Source organism: Schistosoma mansoni, assembly GCF_000237925.1.
Source record: "Schistosoma mansoni, WGS project CABG00000000 data, supercontig 0142, strain Puerto Rico, whole genome shotgun sequence".
Classification (NCBI taxonomy): Eukaryota; Metazoa; Platyhelminthes; class Trematoda; order Strigeidida; family Schistosomatidae; genus Schistosoma; species Schistosoma mansoni.
In genome coordinates, this window is record NW_017386042.1 from 311,648 (window position 1) to 334,377 (window position 22,730).

Here is a 22,730-nt window from a genome sequence, read left to right on the forward strand (position 1 = left end):
ATTTGCATAGTTGAAAGCATGAGTCAATTGAAGCTAGACCACCATCGAAAACCTGGAAGCACTGGACGGCCGTTTCGTCCTATTGTGGAACTCCTCAGCAGTGCGCATCCACGATGCCGCCTCGCGAGCGAGATTTGAACCCAGGACCTACCAGTCTCGCGCCAGAGCACTTAACCGATAGACCACTCAGCCGGCCGGCATCCGATGCTGTTTATGTCTAACTCCAACCAACTCATGAAGTTGAGCAACCGTTCACCGATTGTCTTCAGTGAGTTGATATCTCACAATTGACTCATGCTTTCAACTATGCAAATACTAAATCTCCACAAAAACCCCTTCTGTTAAATTATTGTTGTATTACAATCAAAACATTTGGAAAAACTGAAGATGAAATAAGTAAAAAAAACAACGTTTAAACTGTCATTAACACATGCGCCAGTAGAGTATCGCGTAGGTAACGAGAAAAAGGGGTATGGAAAAAATAAAAAAAATGGATGATTGAACTAATCATTAAAATTACATGAAAAAAATTAAAATTCAAAAACATGTATCCAAAAGGTAAGTATCCTTAGAAGGTATGTACTAAAAAAGGTTGTGAAACAATTACAATTTTTTTATCAAAATTTAAAAAAAAAAGGCTTTAGGCATTGACTTTTTCAATTAAATTGTTTTCTGTGTACTAGTTTCATTTTGCTAGGTAGTTAAAATAATTAATGTATAGGATAATTTTATAAGCATTTGGTCCAAAGAAGATCTAATTAGGCATTAGTTGCTGTGCATTCTAGTATTTTGTATGAACTCTTGACTAACTGAAAATTTCAGGACAATTTTTATCATTAATCTGCCCAGTAACACACGATATTGAATGTTATTCAACTGTGATATACAACTACCTTCGCAAAAATCAAGAACTCCACAATTACCTGGTATTAAATACTTTTTATATGACGTTTTTTTTTAATACAAACTCTCATGATACTACACCTTTTATTGTTAGGACTAACAATCTGCTTGTTGTTAGACAGGTTCTAACTATCTGTCCTTGAACAGTTGAACTACGGTTAACTCATTAGTTTCGTATTCTTTCTAGTATTTGAAGACATTAACTAAAGAAATAAAAATAGGGTTTTACTCACACTAGATGTACTGTCGAATTTTCTATTTTTAGTTGAAACTGACGGAAGAAATTGATAACTGATCACTTTTACTTATGTCTGTTACCCCTAGTAGAGAAGCATACTCCATCCAACTCCGTCCTGGGCAATCCTTTCCAGGTGTTATTCATCTTTTTGATGTCTGCTTTAGATTCTCGATCCCGTGTGTACTTTGGTCTTCCTCTTTCCTTTTTCCCTTGAGGATTCCAAGTTAGTACTTGGCTCGTGATACACTTTGATGATTTCCTTAATGTTTATTATATCCACTGCTGCTTTCCTACTGTTAATTTGTCTGACGGCCATCCAGATTTCTTCGACCGTTGGTGGAGTAACATCTAGGCGAAGGTCTGTGTGTGCTTCTTCGATGTCCAGTGGATTTAGTTCAGCTAGTCTACTGGAGAGTTTATTGAAGTATTCTATTAATCTGTTCCTCTGTTCTTGAACCTCTGTGAGTGTCTTTTCTTCTTTGTCCTTGCCTGGTCTTTCTGGTTTACTATATTTCCCTTCTAGTTTCTTCGTTATTTCATATAGCTGTCTCATACTTCCTTCTCAAGAAGCTTTTCCGCTGTCAATGTTAGCCCTTCCATATATTTCTTCTTGTCATCTGTAATGCTCCTCTTCACCTGCTTGTTTGCTTCTGTGTTTTCAGCTTGTGCCTTGACTTTCTCTGTTCTTGTTCGACTGTTGTTAATTACTGTCTTCTTGTTTTTCCTTTCTTGAATCTTGTTCAGGGTTTCCATGGTGATCCATTCCTTGTGATGATGTTTCTTGCAACCCAGGGCCTTCTGACATTTTGAAGTTAATGCTTCTTCGATTCTTTTCCTGTTGTCCTCCATCGTAGCTTCTTCTTTCAATAGATCCTATGAGGCTTGGAACCTGTTGTTGAGAGTTATTTTGAATTCGTTGGGTTTGTCAGTATGTCGAAAGAAGGCTGTATCGAACCTTTGTGATGCTGTTTCTCCAGTTGTCCAGTGTTTCTTTAGCTTCAGTTTCATCCTGGCAATCACCAGGTGGAAATCTGAAGCTATGTCAGCTCCTCTCCTGGTACTCACGTCTTCCAATGACCTTGTGAGTTTCCCATAGATACAGATATGATTGGTATGGTTCTGCGCAGTGTTATTCGGTGAGACCCATGTAGCTTTGTGTATGCGTTTATGTGGGAATATTGTGCCGCATATAACTAATTTATTGAATGCACACAGGTTTGCGAATTTCCCCACATTTTTGATTCTCACTCCCAGTCATTCCATGTCATCCCATGATATCTTCATCTCAGGAGTTTTCCATACTGACTTTGGCGTTTAGGTTTCCCATTAGTATGGTTACGCCCTTTCCTGAGCACTTCACTATGGTCGATTGCAGTCTCCCATAAAACTGATTTTCGTAGTCGTCTTTGCTGTCATTGTTGAGCGCGTAACACTGGATAACATTTATTGTGATTCCCTAATTTGTTTTGAATGATGTTTTGATGATCCTGAATCCATGAGATTCCTATCTTATTAGTGCATTTCGTGCTTCTTTTTGTTGCTTCAGAGTAACTCCCTGTGTGTGGAGCATTTTTGTCTTTGTAACCGGAGTACAGCAGCATTTCTCCTTTACCTAACCTTTGCTGTCCAGCTTGGGTGCAATGTATTTCGCTGATTTCAAGTACTGCCAAGTTGTGTCTCCTCATTTCCATTGCTATTTGACTGGTGCTCATGGTCTCCCAAATTGTGCAGACATTCCGTATAGCTATAAAAATTGCTGCTCTGGTTGTTGGAAAGGGCATCGGCCTCGTGACTTCCGAAGTATCTCGGCTTTCGTCATGAGGCGTCATAATTCTTCCTTTAACTCGTAGGGCAAAGTTTACATAGTTCAATTTGTTTATTCTGGTTACCTTTTTTAATCAAGGTTGTTTTCTGATGGATGGGGTTGTTGAACTCACGCCCAACCCTCCTCCTTCACCTGGACTTGGGACCGACAGTAGCCCTGGAAGAGCCACTGGCGGAGTTTGATCACTTTTACTGATAGTAAAATTATGCCTTGAATGGTGGTTTAATCGGCAGACTTTTCCATAACATAAATTTTTGCACTGTATCATGAATTCCGACCATAATCTATTGACATTGGCTTTATCATTCTGTTAGTTAATAATACACACGTTTCATAAAATAAGCATGATTCAGAATCAATACACTGAACTAAAATTAATCATCGGTCCTCATCTGCCTCCAAGTCTATTTGTTAGGAACATTTCTTCCATGAAAAGAAGATAGTTCGCTGAAGTCTCTTGTTTAAGCCTACCAGATCAGGTATGATTTAACTCCACACAATGATGCTATCTCAGATGATATAATAAAAAAATCATCGAGAAAAATTGATTAACTGACTAAATTTAGAATGAACCTTTGATAAAGTCATTGGAAGTCGGATCAAACACTATAATGTTAGTGTTTTTTTTTATTTATCTTTCACTAGCTAACCCATTGTAATTCTCCTTTAAAAGGAAGACAATAACATATACTTGGCAATTTCTTAAGTTGATCAAGATTTATTATTGATTATTAATTTATTAACTTCGTTATTACTATTGACAAAAAAGGAATTATTCAGTTGTATATATGCCGAAATTCAGATCAGTGATTATGAACAATAAATATAAAGATTAGTATATTAACAATAACTGAGGTTGACCTAATTACTAATCCAAATACATTACGACATACTCAATAACAAACATAGTTTACTTACTATTGAAAATGTCTAAATGAAAAAAAAAAATTTCTAGGCTATTTGTTGTTTCGTTTGTAAACCTAACCAGTTACTAACACACGTATGTTGTTAATTAAAGTAGAAGAAGTATATTACATTTTAATAAAGTGTTTTGATCGAACAAAATATACAACCCAATCTTCACAATTATGTGGGAATTTCATTTCGCTAAATTTTGTTGTGATATGTAATTAGTTGAGTATATTGTCACTGTATGAATAAAATGGCTTATCGTACAGTTAATTAAATGTACCTTACTAGATAAGATGGTGGTTGGAGGTGGTCAACAGGAAACCCTGGACCCAAATTTCGTGCTACTTGACACTCGTCAGCAATGTGTACTTGTAATCTTGAGGGAACTGGTGCTTTCTGACGGATTCGATCCTGTGTCACTCAGCTTCCCATTCAGAGACGTTACCACTGAGCTATTCGACTGACCTCCTCCTCAATTGTGAGTACCTTACTAGAGACTATTAATTTGAATAAAACCCAAAACTATAGCAATATTTCTTATTAAGATATTGAATTTGGATATGTAATTCAATACTACTTGGTAATCCTAGTCAGTTTAATGCCTTACACTGTTGATCAGCTAGGTTGACAAATAATTATAATTAATAACTCAGGAAATGTTGGATGTTTGTAATATACCACGGTTGAGTAAAATCGTGGGTTGATTGAAGTTAGATTTGTACACAGTTGGAACATGCGTGCAGAACACTGAAGGTTCAGAGCTCGATCTTCTGTGGCGAGATTGTGGATATACATTACTGTGGAGTCCCAAACTAGGTTGAAACAGTCTTCCAGTGCTTCCAATTTTTCAGCGATTGTCTAATTTAGATCGGTCCTTGATTTCAGTAACATAAAACAGTTATATTTGTAAGTATGGGATTATGAAGATTACTGAATTGTATTAAAGTTATAATCTGATCTAAGTTGGACTACAATTGAAAACCTGTAAGCACTGGATGGTCGTTTCGTCATAGTATGGGACTCCTCAGCAGTAAATGGCCACAACCCCGTATGCGAGAGTCAAACCCAGGTTGACATTACTAAACTTTCTAATGGTTTTAGGTAAACAGCGATGATTTATTTACACTCGAATACTGTTCATTATCACTTCTTTGTTTCGGTAAACTACTGTTCAACGGAAAACCTATTTCAGTGGTAATAGATAAGTGTAATATTGCATTGGACTGTTTCTCTAGCCTGATGATGATGTATACGCTTCCTATATTCTTGCACATACCAGCTACTTATGTAAGAAAACCACAAGTGAGTAGGAATCTTACATAGGAAAACCGAATAGGAAACGTATCTACCAGTTATTCATAAATACGAATACATATCCCTCAGGAAATTAATCTTATGCAATTGGTCCCTTTCCCTAATTTGAATAAAGCCAAAATATCGGTTGGGGAAGATAATTACGTATTTAGAAAATTATTCCATATTTTCAGTCATTAGTATTTCTTGACAAATCTTGAAAACTCGTATGGGCGCGTCAGCATCTATCACTTCTCATTCGGCCTATGTCCGTTAAGATCAGTGTATCATATGTCCCTTCTAAAAGAGGATTCTGACTTTTTGGATTTATCTTCAGGAATTAAACTGGGTGCATATCACGTAATCATGTACATTAGTTTAAACTGATCGTATAAAGTTTCTAGTCATCAAACAGTTTTCATAAGTCGGATGTTTAAAAAGCGATCTGTGTTAACCCATGTGATCTGTAACGCCATAATGATCCAAAGTATCTCTAAACATGTTAACAGTAGAAATAGATCCTTTGTGTTCCTGTAGAGAATCTCATTGACCTATGACTCGACGTAAGAGACAAAACCCCAAATCCAAATTCTATCATTTTGGTTTATAAAATATCTGAGAATATCCTTTCAGTTAATCACTCCGAGATGAGAGAATGAGGAAAGTCAAGTTAATGCCTAAATATCTGTCCAAAATATCGTAAGCGTACATCAGGTCACTCTTTACCGTATGGTGAGGTGGTAAAATTAGACTTTAGAACCTCCGTATATCGTTATAAAACATACCAGAAAGTCCCCTCATTGTTGAACACATCTTAGTATATCTGTTTCATATGTGAGACGAGGACTCACAGGGCTTACTCACGGATTCCAAATGGAGTCACACATATGTTGCGTATCAGATTCCGTTTACTCTGATACTTTGATCTCTATCCCTGACTAATCAATCTGATATCTGACTCTCCAACGGATTCCGTAACTTTCCAATTTTACTCCAAGATCCATGGGAGAGGTGGTACCGAAGGCTATATTAAAATCTCTGGCGATCACAGTTCACAGGATCTTCCTATCTTTCGCTCCAGTTCAGGTTTTCTTTGTGACGAGAAGTTTGGTCAAGCATGAAAGATTTGGTCTAAGATCACGTTCTACATCTGTGAAAAAGTTTTTTCAATTAATTTAGACACAGTACTAGTAAGGTTCGCTGGACGATATTCATTTATCAAATGCTTATCTCTAGTTTTATAAAGTGGACTAATCATTTAACCCTGTTGACCTTACTGAAGTTTTAACTGCTTCAGATAGATGACAAACAGTATTCCAAATGGTTCGGATTTATATCAGCCTGGGCTCCCAGTATGTCTTTATAACCACTAGATTTACATGGTTTGGGATGGCATGGCCGTAAGACGACTTTCTCGAGAATTACCGGGTCCAACAACGATAGACTTTCCTTGGAACTAATATCTAACCACTTTTCATCAATACTGGAGATCACGTTATTAAAATTCCATCATAAGATGGTATTATTAACGCCTTTACCTGTCATTTCTAGTAGATTATCTTGAAGCAGAATTGGTATTATTATATCACATCTCTATATTCTCCTGATATAACGGAATAAAGTTTTTGAACTGTTTCTTAATTTAATTTGTTATCCAAGGCTTACCGATCTACTGATACTACAGCATTCCCCATAACGATTATCTGTAATTTGACTGCAGATCATCAAATTAAATATATTATTGACTAAACTATTCAGTGATACATGGTTTCTAGATCAGTCTAAAGTCAAATCAAATTGTTTTATAGTCAAGAGACAATCAAAATTATGACAGAAGTAATAAAAAAATCAACAAGAGTTAGATTTCAAATAGGTTATGCCCTGGCTGGAGGATATTGTATCATAGAAATCAATATAACGTTGATTATTACAAAAATATACTATTTCCTCTTTGAATATTCATCTTATTAGTAGAGAACAAAGATAACAACCATGATAAGGTAATAAAATATGGTGAGTAGAAGATGATGTTTCTGTGTTTACTATGCAGTCTAAAGGAGCATGAATAAACATGAGTAGTTATTTACTTTGAATGAGATCCAGGCTCATGTCTTTGTATCAGTTGTTATCAACTACTGAGTATCAAAAAGTGAAATTTTCTAACGTGTTGGTGGCATTAAAGTTCTATGTTTCAGTAAAGCTATGAGACTTTAACTCAGAGTAGAAAATGTGGTATCTTTAACTAGTGTCTACCACACATTTAGCAAGTTGAATAAATATGTGTTGAGGTTATATTCACTTGAATCAGAATATTTGATTGATATAGCGTTTGTCAGTCGCATAATATTTATTGCTGAGAGGCCTTCAGTAGCCAGGAATCTTCAAATGATTGTGTCTATACTTTCTTTTGGTTTATTTATTTCGTTGGATATTCATAGTGCTTCACTTTTTCATTTTTTTAACCTGATTTAAGAAGACTTCACAGAACCTTACAGGTTGAGTAGACTAGACTAAAAATGTGAAAATTTGAATATCCCCACTCTGTTCATGTGGGTTTTGTGTAAATAAAGAACTTAATTGATTCAACTTACTTCCAACTATTGCTATTAAAGACAGCCAAGTGTTGTCACTTTTATTTGTCTACCATAAATCTCTAATCTGGTTGTGAGTATATTCCAAATCTTCTTTCCTACAATTGACTAGTAAAGACTAAAACTTAGCTTATGTAAATAATTTATTTAGTACAGTAAACAAAAAGTCAATCCCAGCACATGTTTATTTATTTGTTGCTAAGTCATGCCCATTATTTTGGGTGAGTGTCATTTCTGTGTTGTTAAGGTATGTTTACGTTGAGGCATAAATCTGGGAAATGATCTTAGTTATATTAGGTAAGGAATTTTTCAGACACTTGCTAAGGCAATATTTATTAGATTAATTGTATTTGAAATCATAATCACTACTTACAGGTAAGTGATGTTCTATTATATACTCCAAGTCAAATTACAGAAATAGTATTTAACTAATTGCTAGTCAATTTAAGTTGATTATGTAATCAAACATAGAATCCTAGTAAAGGAGAAATATAATGTACAACTGATTTGTCTTTACATAAAATGTTATTCTAATTGGAGATTATTATCAATGAAATTCAGAAAATGAAGCTAGAGTGACCAATATGATAATCAATTATCTGTCTTCTGTAGACTCTTATATGAAATCAGCTGTAGATATTTGATCTTGGTCCATCACTCATACCTATCGCCAAATAAAAACAGAGGAAATAGATTTTTAACTGTCAATCAGTAGTACTAAGAATATTAGGTGACTGATTCTAAACATAAGAATTCCTAGGACAATCATTTGATTCATATTTAAGATTCATATGCTGTACTCATCTGATATCTTCCTGATTATAAAATATGAAGGCATCTGACTGAAGTTGAGGTGTAGTGTTCAAAAACTTAATTACTCTGTATACTTGATTGCTATCAACATCCTTCTAGTTGGGTTATCTTGAAACCTGTTACAGCATATATAACGTTAGTAATTGTTATGTAATTAGTGCTTATTTAAACTACAAAGAAACGATCAATAAATTGTGTTTAAAAACCTCATTTCACAACCAAATAATGAGCATTATGTTCACTTGGTGTCGTTTAATTGTATCTTCCCATTGCTATTTAGGACTGGAATTGATCAGTCTCTTGTTGGCATATGTGCATCCTATGCGAACTGCCTCAATTTTGACTTAAGTCACAAGCTTTATATGCAAAGATGGATAGTGGCTAGTAGTGGAATCCAGGACGCGCGTTTCGTCCTATTTGGGACTCGTCAGCTGAATGTACCTGCATCTCAGAGTTGATGTTCACTCTGGGACTTGAACCCAGCACCGTTCATTCACTTCAAACGTCATCCACGAGTCTCAAATAGGACGAAATGCGCTTTCTAGATTCCACTGCTAGCTACTATCCATCTTTGCTTATAATGAGTGTTATTGTTTTTAAAATAAATAAATAAACGAAATAAAATTCATATGACACGTTTAAACAAGAAATAATTTTATCTGATTTGTTACCTGTCTGGATTTTAAATAAATGGTAGCTAAGTCAACTAGTCACTTTAAAAACACCAAGTTAGATTATTATAAGGTCAGTAGGAATGTATAAGGATTCAGCTAGATATGTATTTCCTTTCAGTGTTATTCTATAAAAAAAATAATCAAAGATTCACGATGAATCGATACAACATTGAATGAATTGAATCACCAAAATTTATTTACCTGCAAAAATAAAAAAAAATTTATCAGAAGGACTTTTTGTGGAGATTTCAGTATTTTCATAGTTGAGATCATGAGTCAATTGAAGCTAGAACACCAAGGAAAACCTGGAAGCACTGGACGGTCGTTTCATCCTATGGTGGGATTCATCAGCAGTGCGCATCCACGATCTCGCCTCCCGATATCGAAACCCAGGACGTACCAGTCTCGCGTCAGAGCACTTAACCGATAGACCACTGAGCTGGTATCCCATGGTGTTAAAGACTAACTTCAACCAATCCTCGAAGTTGAGCAACCGTTCACCAATTGTCTTCAGTGAGTTGATATCTCACAACACACGTGGTTTGAACTCCACTGGTCACTGCTTCTCACTAGAACTCCAGGAAATACCTCTTGAAGCCAGTCACTAGTTAGCATATTTTGATTATTATCAGAAGGAGTTTTTGTGGAGGTTTCAGTATTTTCATGGTTGAGATCGTGAGTCAATTGAAGCTAGACCACCAAGGAAAACCTGGAAGCACTGGACGGTCGTTTCGTCCTATTGTGGGACTCAGCAGTGCGCATCCACGATCCCGCCTCGCGAGATTCGAAGCCAGGAAAAAAACTTTTCAATTTATAGACGGCCAGTGTGAAAACGATTACGGAAGCGTGTAAAGGTGAGACTTATCGATACCGAATTTTAAAGTTTCCAAATTACATAGATGGTGAAATCTGAAAGTATAGGAAAGTTCGAGTAGGATTTGATAAATAATTTTTAAAGTTAAGTATGAATTCTGTAAGTAGGTATCAACCAAAAGTGATAGAAAATAGTTCCTTGTTATTTCTCCCCATCTTTTTTTTACTCATAAAGAATGATATTCAAAAGTGTTGTAATAAGCTTCCTTTCCCACAATGTAACTGTCTTCACTAAATCAGTCACACTGGTAAATACAAATCACGAATGTGAAACTTGTTATCGCGTGAACTTTGACAGATGATAATTTTTCCTCAGTCAATCATTGATAATTCAAAGTACCTTCTCTGAGATTTTGTCAACATAAATTATTTCAGTTTTATAAATCAAGTTTTGAATTAGATGTCACTTATACTGTTGTTGAATAAAAATCTAGAAATGATTATATTAATATTTTATAGTCGGTTACTGATAGAGACTTCTTTTCATAACTTTATCTCATGTTGTATTGTAAAATTGAATGCTTGATGGACTTTTCCGAGCTTGTCCTTCAAGCTCTTTGCATTTTAGAGCTATGGACATGCAACGATATTGTTCTAGCTGACAACAATTTTGAAATAGATGTCCTTCAAGTTTAGCAGTAAGATATACTCCAGTATTCAACTTAGCGTTGTCACTAAAAAATATCTCTTAAACTACATTTAATAAAGTACTTAACGAGATCGTTGTGAAGTGATTTAAAATATTTGACTAACCATTTCATACATGAGCTGTAGGGAAAATTTAGCATAAAGAGAATTGAACAAGTTAACTAACCATTTGTATGTACTTTTAGTAGACCATGATTCTAAACATAACAGCGTCAGTAGGTCTGAGAATCTTGGAAGACTGAATACTTTTATTTTCAGTTTATCAGAGACCACGCTGGTTTCCCCTCAATGTATTCTGTGTTGTTAGTTGATAATTTCTAAAATTTGCTATGTTTACTTACTTCTGTTACCCCTCGTGGAGCATAGGGAGACGACAAAAATTCTCCAACCAACTCTGTCTTGGGTTCTCCATTCCAATTGCTGTTAAGTACTATTTATTCTTCTGACCCCTGCCTCAAATTCTGGACGCAATGTGTTCTTTGGTCTACCCCTTTTCTTTTAGCCCTGACGATTCCATGTTAGAGCTTGCTCTATGATGCAGTTTGATGATTTCCATAAAGTGTGTCCTACATTACATCCAAAGTCTTTTCATAAAAATGTTGCCACAGCCACTATGCAGTACATTCATCTTGTTCACATAGCCCAGGCTATCTGTGATAACTTCTAATTAACCATTGTTAAGATAAGTATTCACTAAATAGTAATCAGTATCATATATATTTAATCTTTTGTACTAACCAAATACTTTTGATTAAGTTGCTGAGTAGATACTAGTTAAAGTGACTTTACACCGAATATATTGTGGTCATCTGTCAGTTGACTGAAGAAAATTGATGTGACGTCTTGAAGTTACGTTTCATACTGATTGTCACTTATCAGCAAGGACTATCTGTATTCGTGTAAAAAACTGGTACTTTTTTAGGATTCGAAACTGTTAGGATATTCACAGGAATATCCCAAAAATTATCTCGAATGTAAAGTGGTATGTTTTCAGACTCTTCACATAATTCGCATGTTATTTTCTATTGGTCATTATTTACAGTTGTCCGAACTATGACTTTCACGTGTCGTTTTCCTATTGGTCAATTTTGAGTTGTCCTAATTACAACCTTTACATGTCCTTTCTTTCCATTGGTTACTGTTCATAGTCATCTTAACTGTCTAAAAATGCCTTGTCTGTAAATCATTTTTGACCTGCTTCTGACCCTATAAACAATTCTTATTTAACGGCTGTTCTGGAGGTTGGGGAACAGTATTGGGGTCATACTAGAATATCTGAATTTGGTCAACCGGTAGAATTTCGTGTAGTCTTATCGCAATACGCAATATTTAGCAACGCAATAATCTCGCGACGTAACAGAAACTGTAACATCCACTTTCAAAAGTACATAATTTAGTTTATGAGTTGATACTAACCTCTTGTCAAATCAAGACATTCACACTAAGCTATAAATGTATAGTAACAACTGTCATATTTAAATTCATTTAGTATTGCTTGTTTGAATCTTCCCATCGATGTGTTAGGACTGCAACTGGTCAGTCTCCATCGCACAAGCGAGTGGCTATCAGGACTCATTGGCCGAGTGGATAACGCGATGGCGTTTGAAGCGAGGGTACTGGGTTCGAGTCCCAGGGTGAACATCAACTCTGAGATGCAGGTACATCCAGCTAACGAGTCCCATACAGGACGAAACTCGCTTTGTCCTGGATTCTACTGCTAGCCACTATCCATCTCTGCTTATCAAACTGTCATTTGTTTAGTCTAACCATTCAACATGAAAACATAAAACACCCTATGTTGAGTTGCTCGAACTAGTGTTTACAATTAACTGTGATCGGTAGGATCTGATTAACACCAAGGGACTAGACAAACACTAAGATAGGGACTACTCAGTGACCTATCAGTGTTAATTAATTCTTGTTTTGACTAGTCTCATATTAATTTGTTTTAAGGCAATTTAATTCGCATTAAACCTAAGAAAAACTAATCTCAGGGGTAATAACTGGGCGTAAAAAATAATTCCGAAATATCGAAACCTCTAACTGATTATCCAGGTTGGTATTATTGAAAGCAGTAGACTTTAAAAAATCATAATCAATGTGGTATCTTACAAGAGGATATATATACATATATCCATGTGCATTAAGATGCCTTCAGCAACCGAACACATGTTTTCGTGCATGTAAATATATGTGGTCAAGCTTTTTGTGATGAGTTAGGATCTGACTCCATTTAGATCGTATGAATGATTGTTGTCAAAATATACAGCCTATCTATCCTCGTATGTAATACATGACTTAATCGGCGTTGATGAATAACGGAGTTCAATAAGTCAAATACAAGAATGGATTTCGAATACATATATTTTATACATTCATTGATCTGGACAGGAAATCAGAGGGATGAAGCGAATAAAAGAGAAAGAAGCAGAAATGACGCGCATTGCATATGGCGGATAAGCCAACTCGCTTTAGTCAAACGTTAATCAATATTTGTAGTCAGATAAAAAAATAATTTACAGACGTGATGAATAAGACAAAAGTGTACACACACATACGCTCATATAAAAACAGTCAGGGTTGATAAGTGAATGATTAACAAGGTCAAAACGTGACTAGTGGTGGGAAGGTAAATTGGCTTGTCCAAAAGCTAGAATAAGGTATGTGGGCGAACCGTATTAAACGTGTCACACTAATACATGATGTTTTATTATTTATGTACTAAATGGTCCCTCGAACTAATAGAGAAACAGAGACCAATGTACTAAGTTTTGGGCTACATTTTCCCTGTAGAAGTAGCGATACTATGTATAGTGGTCAAGATCGAACTGTTTGAAGTTATATTTGAATTTCTAATTAAGATAAATTTCAGTTGGTCTTTTAATTTGAAGCTTTCATTATTTATATTATTTGATCAGAACATTTTAACAATTGGCTGTAGATAATTATTTGAGAAAAAATGATTGTTTGTAGTTAGACATTAACACCGTTGGATGTTGGCTCAGTGGTCTATCGGTTAAGTGCTCTGGCGCGAGACTGGTAGGTCCTGGGTTCGAATCTCGCTCGCAAGGCGGGATCGTGGATGCTCACTGCTGAGGAGTCCCACAGTAGGACGAGACGGCCGTCCAGTGCTTCCAGCTTTTCCATGGTGGTCTAACTTCAATCATGATTTCACCCATGAAAATACTAAATTCTCCACAAAACCCCTTCTGAAAAAATGATTTGACAACAAACATTATTAAATGTTAGTATATTTTACTGATCAATATTGACTAGGGTTCTAGATTCTTTCCCTGCTAAAAAGTCCTTATCCTCAACTGTTTCTGCACTATAAATAACAGTTATAACCTAAACAGATTTATTATTGAAAATAATATATACAAGAACTTGGTACAACATAGAATAATGCAGTACAATAAGATTTAATTACAGGTAGTGATAGAGAACTATGGTTTCACATCGAATTTCTCTATTTCTTTGACATGAGATATGTTCTTGTTTAAGTAAAACGAAATTATGGTTATTAAACGAGAGGGATTCATTTCGACAATATAGGTGTTGTTGATAGTTTCACAATAAAAATACATTGCCACCATATTACATATTTTCTTGAAATGATGAAAATTAAGATGTCAGTCTTTTGTTCACAATATAATCCAGAATTAGTGAATACTTCAGTTAAATTTTGATTTATTACCGAGAAGGAAATAGCATAATGGACGCTTTTTTATTCAGTATGGTGAATGCAACTAATGAAGCTGTGAAGTGCCTTCGAATAATCAACTGACGGAATTAAAATTTCTGATTGTTTAAATAAATCCATTCTCACTTTATTTCTTTTTATGGTAGTCAAGCCTATTTGTATGATTCAACATAAGGTGTGTCAATAATGTAATCACTTTATCTTTTTCATTTATTTGTTCTGTAATCACAGTACGAACACAATCATTATTATCTATGGCATCTACAATCAATGTTAAAGAACTCGTTGAACAAATGAAAAATCTTCTTCAAGATTTAAAATCATGCCCGGTAACGGATAAACTGATTACCAATGAAGAGAAGTGAGTCGATTGTATATGTTCTTTTGTCATTTACCTTAATGTATACATCAAAGAAAATCACCTATTGAAATCATTTTGTGCTCATGAAAAGATAATTTTACCTTTTAATAAATAATAAATTAGACTGAAGTCAAAGGATATTTAGGGTGACAGTTGGACTCAAATTGTCATAAAGTTTAGATTTTAGTCAATCAGTTTGTTAGTTGTATTATATAATTAAAATGTAAATGAAATACTTCTTTCATCTGGCTTATAGAATCGAAATTTGGCTCTCAATTGAATATTGTTATTGAACAATAAGTAATAAATGTTATGAAGTGAACTAGATAATTCCGGTAGGTCCTGGGTTCGAATCTCGCAAGGCGGGACCGTGGATGCGCACTGCTGAGGAGTCCCATAGTAGGATGAAACAGCTGTCAAGTGCTCCCAGGTTTTCCATGGTGGTCTAGCTTCAATTGACTCATGATTTCAACTATGAAAAATATATAATAAGATTTAATGTATTGGATTTACTTCAACTTATCATTTAACTAGAAGCTAACAATAGCTAAATAAATTACCATTTCAGTGACTTATTCAGTACAATGTTTTGTCAATCCATGTTAGTTATTGTAAAATCTACTTGGCCAAAATTTTAATCCTGATTTTTAATGCAAAATATCTATTTAGCTGAATTGATTCAATGATCATTTTATCCACTATCATTTCAATACCTTTCTTTCAATCAGTTCTTCTGTTATAGTGCAAACTATTGTTCACAGTAATCATTAGAGGGTTAATCTTCTTGACTTTGTTCATTGACGTTTTATGAACCAGTGGTCTGAGAACCTAATTTAAAATATCTCAAAAGAAATTCCAAGTCTGTAGATGTGTTTATTGATTTGTTAGTTTCCACTAAACCAATTACATAACGAGTCTTACATTATCTACCTAGTTAGTCATTTAATACATTTAAATGAAAATCTGTTTGTCTGCCTGACTGACTAAATAGTCACTCTATTCCCTCTATTTCAGATTAACAACAAGATCAAAGTTGACAAATATGAACCAGTTGATTCATAGATTGTCTGTTTCATAAATATTTCGTTTGTATGGAATTTTAAAAATCCTTGAGTTCATTTCTGTATGGTTAAGCATAATGAACAATGCTTAAAGGTTTCAAATGAAATAAAAGAAATTTTTCAATGTTCTTTAACTTTCACTACTTTTTCAACGATTATAATTTTCATAGTTGCAAGCGTGAGCCAATTAAAGCTAGATCACCAAGGAAAACGTGGAAGCACAAAACGGCCGTCCAGTGCTTCCACGTTTTCCTTGATGGTCTAGCTTTAATTGACTCACTCTTACAACTATGAAAATACTGAAATCTCCACAAAACTCCTTCTGATGGTTATAATTTTTTGTGAAAAATCTTTTTTTTTGTTGTTGTTCAGTTTGATCAAGTTATCTTATTAAAAAATCAATTTAGTATTTACTCAATCTATAATGATATTTTAACCTTAAAATAACCATTTGATCATAATTAATTCAATATTATGAATGACCTAGTAACTAGTTTTTTAAAGAATGTATGAATAATACTAAAATTAAGAAAAAAAAATCATTGTAAATAAACAATTTACATAGTTCGATTCTAAATTATCGAACAGTTTATTATGGAGATATTGTTGTTGCTGGTGGTGGTGGTGGTGGTGGATCGGATCAATAGTGTTGTATATATTTATATGTACAACACTATTGATATTTTTCATAAAGATTTAATTTAAAACCGATTAATTTCTGATTGGTTCAATTGAAGGTCATTATATTTAATGAATTATAGAATAGTTTTATACTACAATCAAAATGTTTATCAATCACATGAATATTCATATTACTTCTCAATTGATTTATTAAGTAATTTGGGATTTAAAGAAATTTACAAACAAAAAAAAAGATAAAAAAAATTTTTCATTGGAAATGATAATTTACAGTTGATAAACTTTTTTGAAAAAAAAACTATTTAACAATCACAATTCATATTGTTAACAAGCTTGTTTACCTAAGTACACAGATATCGTATATAATATGTGCAAAAAATTATTCATAACCTATTTTAGTTATGATGATAAACTTCTATGCTCACTAGGGACTGGCTTCAAGAAGTATTTCATGGAGTTCTAGTGAGAAGCAGTGACTAGTGGAGTTCAACTGGGTCTGTTATGAGATAGTAACTCACTGAAGACAATGGTGGACGGTGGCTGAATTTCGTGGATTGGTTGAAGTTAGACTTTAATACTGTTGGATGTCGACCGGCTCAGCGGTTTAGAGGTTAGACGCTCGCGCGCAAGACTGACAGATCCTGGGTTCGAATCTCGCGAGGCAGGATTGTGGATGCGCACTGCTAAGGACGAAACGGCCGTCCAGTGCTTCTAGACTTCCCATGTTGGTCTAGCTTCAATTGACTCAAGAATTCAACTATAAAATAACTAAAATCTCCACAAAACCCCTTCTGATAATCAAATGACCCAATAAGAGTAGAGGATAAACATCCATCATCCTCTATTGCTAAACATATTATCGAAACAGGCCATAAAACTGATCCTAAATCGGCTTTTGTAGTGTTGTATAAAAGTGTAAAAGGGCGTATACTAAGGTTTATTGAAGCTTTAGACATACGAAAATTCAAACCGCCTTTGTGTATACAAAAACAGTTTGTTCTCACCTTAAGCCTACCCTGGTAATAGTAGCTTATTAGCCAGAGTGATTAGGTTTCATATTATTTTTATTATTATTATCCTTGTCTACTCTTATCCCTTCCCCATTTCCAGTCTAGTTGACCTTTTATTTTTTATTTATAAATGTTCTTAACAAGTATACTATGTGTGATCAGATTGTTCGAAATGTATAGATTGAAATATAAATATTGAAATACAAAGTCAGTAAGCTTACGAACTGTAATCAGAACAAAATATTCAACATGGATTTTAAATCCAGCTGCCATAAAGTATAATCAAGATACAAAAGCAGATAAAAACTAATATTTCACCATAACCATCGATAGCATTCGATCAGCAATAAGAAGGACTTGATACGCATGACATTGATCACCACCCAGTGATCAATCAATTGTGATTACATCTCAGTCCTACAGGAGGTCGGTCGCGGCCCGAATGGCTCAGTGGTAACGTCTCTGAATGTGAAGCTGGGTGACACGGGATCGAATCCGTCAGGGAGCACCAGTTCCCTAAAGATTACAGGTACACCTTGCTGACGAGTGCCGAGTAGCACGAAATTTGGGTCCAGGGATTCCTGTTGACCACCTCTAACCACCATCTTACCATAACAAACTATACATTGACGAAATCTGATTGATTTAGCCCATGAATTAATGTGATAGTTTGATTTTACTCGTCGATAAAATCATTTAGATTTAATTACCAATATTTTTGGATCAATGTTGTTGTATCTTGACGAGAATAATTAATGTTAAGTGTTGGGATCTATTTATGGACTAATACTATGCATATATTTTTATTGTATAATTGTTAAGTAACTAAACTATGTCTATTCATATTACTCTTATTATAAGCTTTATTTTGATCTATTAACTATTATTATACGATTCACCGTTATTAAGTTATGCCCAGTCTATTAATTACAGTCTCCCACAATCACAGTCACTTTTGGCTAGAAGATTGAACAAATGTTGTTTTCTATTTTGTGTTTTGAAGTTGTTTGTTTGGCTTGTACATAAATAATGTTTGAAATGTATGGTTCATGTTGCGGAGGCTGCGATTGGTGTTCTGGATTAACAGGCAGGGGAATGGACCAATCAGGACTCTAGGTATTATTATATACCACATAGTTCTGATAATCTTCGTTTTCTTAATCCACGATCGAAACTTCTAGTGGTTCTTAAGATTCGCATAATTCGAATTAATTTTATGACTGCAAAACTGACTAACCGAATATAATTAACATAATCATGGCTTCAACATTTTTTCAACCGATTTTATTACACAGCATCATATGATGTAGATATTTCATAAATGAACGGGTTTTGTGGAGATTTAGTATTTTCATAGTTGAAAGCGTAAGTCAATTGAAGCTAGACCACCATCGAAAACCTGGAAGCACTGGACGGCCGTTTCGTCCTATTATGGGACTCCTCAGCAGTGCGCATGCACGACCCCGTCTCGCGAGCGAGATTTGAACCCAGGACCTACTAGTCTCGCGCCAGAGCACTTAACCGATAGACCACTCAGCCGGCCGGCATCCGATGGTGTTTATGTCTAACTCCAACCAATCCACGAAGTTGAGCAACCGTTCACCAATGTCTTCAGTAAGTTGATATCTCACAACACACGTGGTTTGAACTCCACTGGTCACTGCTTCTCACTAGAACTCCTGGATATACCTCTCGAAGTCAGTCACTAGTGAGTATATGATTATTATTTATGAACAGAAGGGGTTTTGTGGAGATTTAGTATTTAACATTTAGTATTTAGTGAACGGTTGCCCCAGTGCTTCCAAGTTTTCCCTGGTGGTCTAGCTTCAATTGACTCACGCTTTCAACTATTTCATAAATGACCGGAATCGATGTTTGCGAATGAATAATTTAACGTATTGATAAGAATTTATTAGTACGTAGCTCTTTTTGAGATGAATGTAAGTTATATTGTTGTTATCAAGTTGTTGAACTGTATTTCACTAGCTAAAAGCTTATCGAATTTAGGCTTCCAATTTTTAGAGATGGTTATTCAAGTTCTCAAGATGTTTCAACATAGATTGAAATAGATGTTCATTTCGCCTCCATTTCTATAGCTTATTCAGTAATGCCAGTAATTGATAAAAACAATTTCATTTTTTTAATTATCTAAATCCTAAACCCTAATGATACTATTTTTACTTGTGAGAAATTTGCATGAAGTGCTTATTATACAAGAGAGAAAATAATTATATTCTGTTGAAGAGTTCTGAACAAACTGTTGAATACTATCCTGATAACTTCAAGTTAGATCTTTTAATTTAAACACCTGTATCTTTTGGATGATGGCTTTCTCCGCCCCATAAAGTAGAACTGTCTTGACATTTGTATTGAAAATAGTGATCTTGGTGTTGATTGATAATTGTTTTGAGTTCAAGATGTTCTTCAGTTGTAAATATGCTGCTCTTGATTTGCCAATCCGCGTCTTCACATCTGCATCAGATCCACCGTGTTCATCAATGATGCTGCCCAGATATGTAAAGGTTTCCCCATCCTCCAAAGCTTCTCCGTCAAGTGTAATTCGATTGGTGCATGCTGTGTTGTATCACAGAGTCTTACTTTTCCCTTTGTTTATATTGAGACCTACTGCTGCTGAGGCTGCTGCTATGCTGGTCGTCTTCTCCGCCTGTAGCTCTTCCAAGGGCTACTGCCGGTCCCAAGCCCGGGTAAAGGAAGAGGGTTGGGCATGGGATTAGAGACCCCATCCCGTAGAAAACCAACTCGCTAAAAAAACGCTAAGCAGACAAAATTATTCAAACTTGCATTTTACAAATCAATTCCAATATTAATTTCAGAGCTTCTATTATAAATAATGATAGTTTATAGTGTTACGATTCCAATTATATTGATTCTTTAATTGACGTAATTATAGATAATTTTCAAATTATAAATATTTGCATTGAATTACTAGGCACACCCATTATGTATAACGAATCGTTAAAGCAATTCATTTTTAGTTTAATTCCATTTACAAACATGGAAGTCATTAACGTTTTAGTACATAAGGGTAGTTAAGTCTACTAGTACAATAATTATATGGAATAAAATCATTGATCAGATATAATAAAGTTGCTTTTATTTGCGAAAGTATTTATGTCTCGTATTCAGTAAATTGGTACGTGTAAATTTATTCTTTTTAAGGATCATTTTTCAGAATGATCGATCAAACTAGGAAATAAATGATAAGTAATTTTAATGCCTATTTGTAAACTTACTAAAATTTGAATTTAAAACTGATAGTGATCGTGGATGCTCACTGCTGAGGAGTCCCACAATAGGACTTCCCATGGAGGTCTAGCTTCAATTGACTCATGATCTCAACTCTATGATAGTGATTGAATTGAATTTTACTGTCATATAAACCATATTATACACAATCACACAGAAGAGTTTATACGCAAACTCACTTCTTTATTTAGGAGGTTTTTAAAGAGATAGCTTTTTATGAGATTCAGTTTTTTAAGCATTTTATTGTCAATATATGACTTGTACGGCTAGCATTGTAGCTAGTCTAGTTAGATAGCAAACATAGATAATGTTTGACTATTATCCATCATAACGAACTAATTACAATTAGAAAATAGTGGATGCTAGATTTCAAATAAACAGTCGAATAGTTGTTTATTGTTTTAAGAAAGCTGATGAATTATATAGGGTTGAAATCGAGCTCTGTTGAGGAACTCTTTCAAAGACAAAATAATATTTGAATAATATTTAGTCATCAATTTATGCTAAGTACATGTTAAGTGATCAAGATTACTTTTACTCAGAAATCCTTGATCAATATACTATGATGCTCTAAGTTTAGGGCTAGAAAAACCTAGTTCGTAGACCTCTATGTTGAGAAGTGATGAATCCTGAGGCTGGCCGACTTATTTAACAGGTTAACAGTCTGTTCAACATCAAAGAGCTATTCATTTTGTGATGGAGCCAGAAAAAGATTTGAAATTTCATTTAAGCTAGTCATTTCTCAGCATTCAGGAATATTGAGGTGATTTCTGTTCAACATCAACTTCGATTATTCTACGAGGTTGGTCTTACGAGAGTTCCCTGCTGAATAGTCATGTGGCGAAATGTTATAATTTCATCCTGTAATTTCTATAATAATGTACCTTTGTCTTGATCCTTTGCAATTACCAACGTTGTGAAGCAGATTAATCTTCTCTATCACAAACAGTGTGTTTATCTCCATATTAAGTAAACCTACAGTTATGGAGTTAGGAGATGATAAAATTCAACTTATCTCTTATTCTTGTGATTGAAAAGAATTTAGTTGTTAAAAGCAAATTAGAAGTGGCCATTAGTAGCCATCAATGATTTATAGTGATGTTTACATCATATTTCTTATATAATAGAATTTTGATGTCAGAAATTTATAACCCATTTCAATGTTAACATCCTTACTAAGTGATAGTAATGTAGAAAGAAGGAAAGTCAAAGTATGGGGAGGAATCCTAACCGAAGCATGAGGAAATTTCCCTATCTCTTTGTCTCCGTGACTATTCATATTTGATTCAGTTTGGTTCAGTTTCACAGTGTAGGCAAAACACATATTTAAATATCCTTCTTGTCTTTAATTAGATCAGTAGCACCGTGTTGCTTTTTTGAAATATAAAAAACTTAATTTAATAAACTATCAATTACATCACTGTGATGGATTGTGATAATCTTAATTGAATCACTTCATTATGCTCAGATTTCCTCTTTTTAATACCGATTTAGCCATCTTTTTTACTATCATTTTTCTTTCAAATTCAGTAAAAGTATAAATATAGGGACAAGCTTAAAGCCATGAAGATATATTTTCATCTAGTTTTTAACCCGTTGGAAAATAGTTTTTGTAAATGGAAAAGAAAACAATGATGTTGCTAACTGTAAACAGATTTCATGAATTTGGTGAAACTATTGAAATCTTTTACATGCTACTCTGTTTTTAAATGGAAAAATCTACGACAGTTTGATTGCACCGTAGACATACTGATTATTAACATGGGCTCACTGGTGGCTAGGTTCGTGAGGAAATTCTTGGAGTTCGAGTGCGAAGTTGTGACTAGCAGAACTAATTCGTGCCAGATAGAGACGAGCATTCACCTCAGAGAGTGGGAGATGGTCGCGCAGTTTCGTGGATTGATTGAAGTTGGACATTA

General features: G+C 34.5%; 1 protein-coding gene and 1 non-coding gene across 2 annotated transcripts in view; both read left to right on the forward strand.

Moving 5' to 3' along the window:
• Smp_158620 (retinaldehyde binding protein-related) overlaps nt 1–22,730 on the forward strand; it is a 46,109-nt gene that overhangs the window by 3,826 nt on the left and 19,553 nt on the right. The window contains exon 2 of the mRNA XM_018799964.1: nt 14,705–14,834. Coding sequence (XP_018646565.1) covers nt 14,728–14,834 — 107 coding nt within the window. The 5' untranslated portion in view covers nt 14,705–14,727. The remainder of the gene's footprint in view (nt 1–14,704; nt 14,835–22,730) is intronic.
• Smp_tRNA_02055_Gln_TTG.1.1 lies at nt 12,343–12,408 on the forward strand. The gene has a single exon. It is a non-coding gene (tRNA).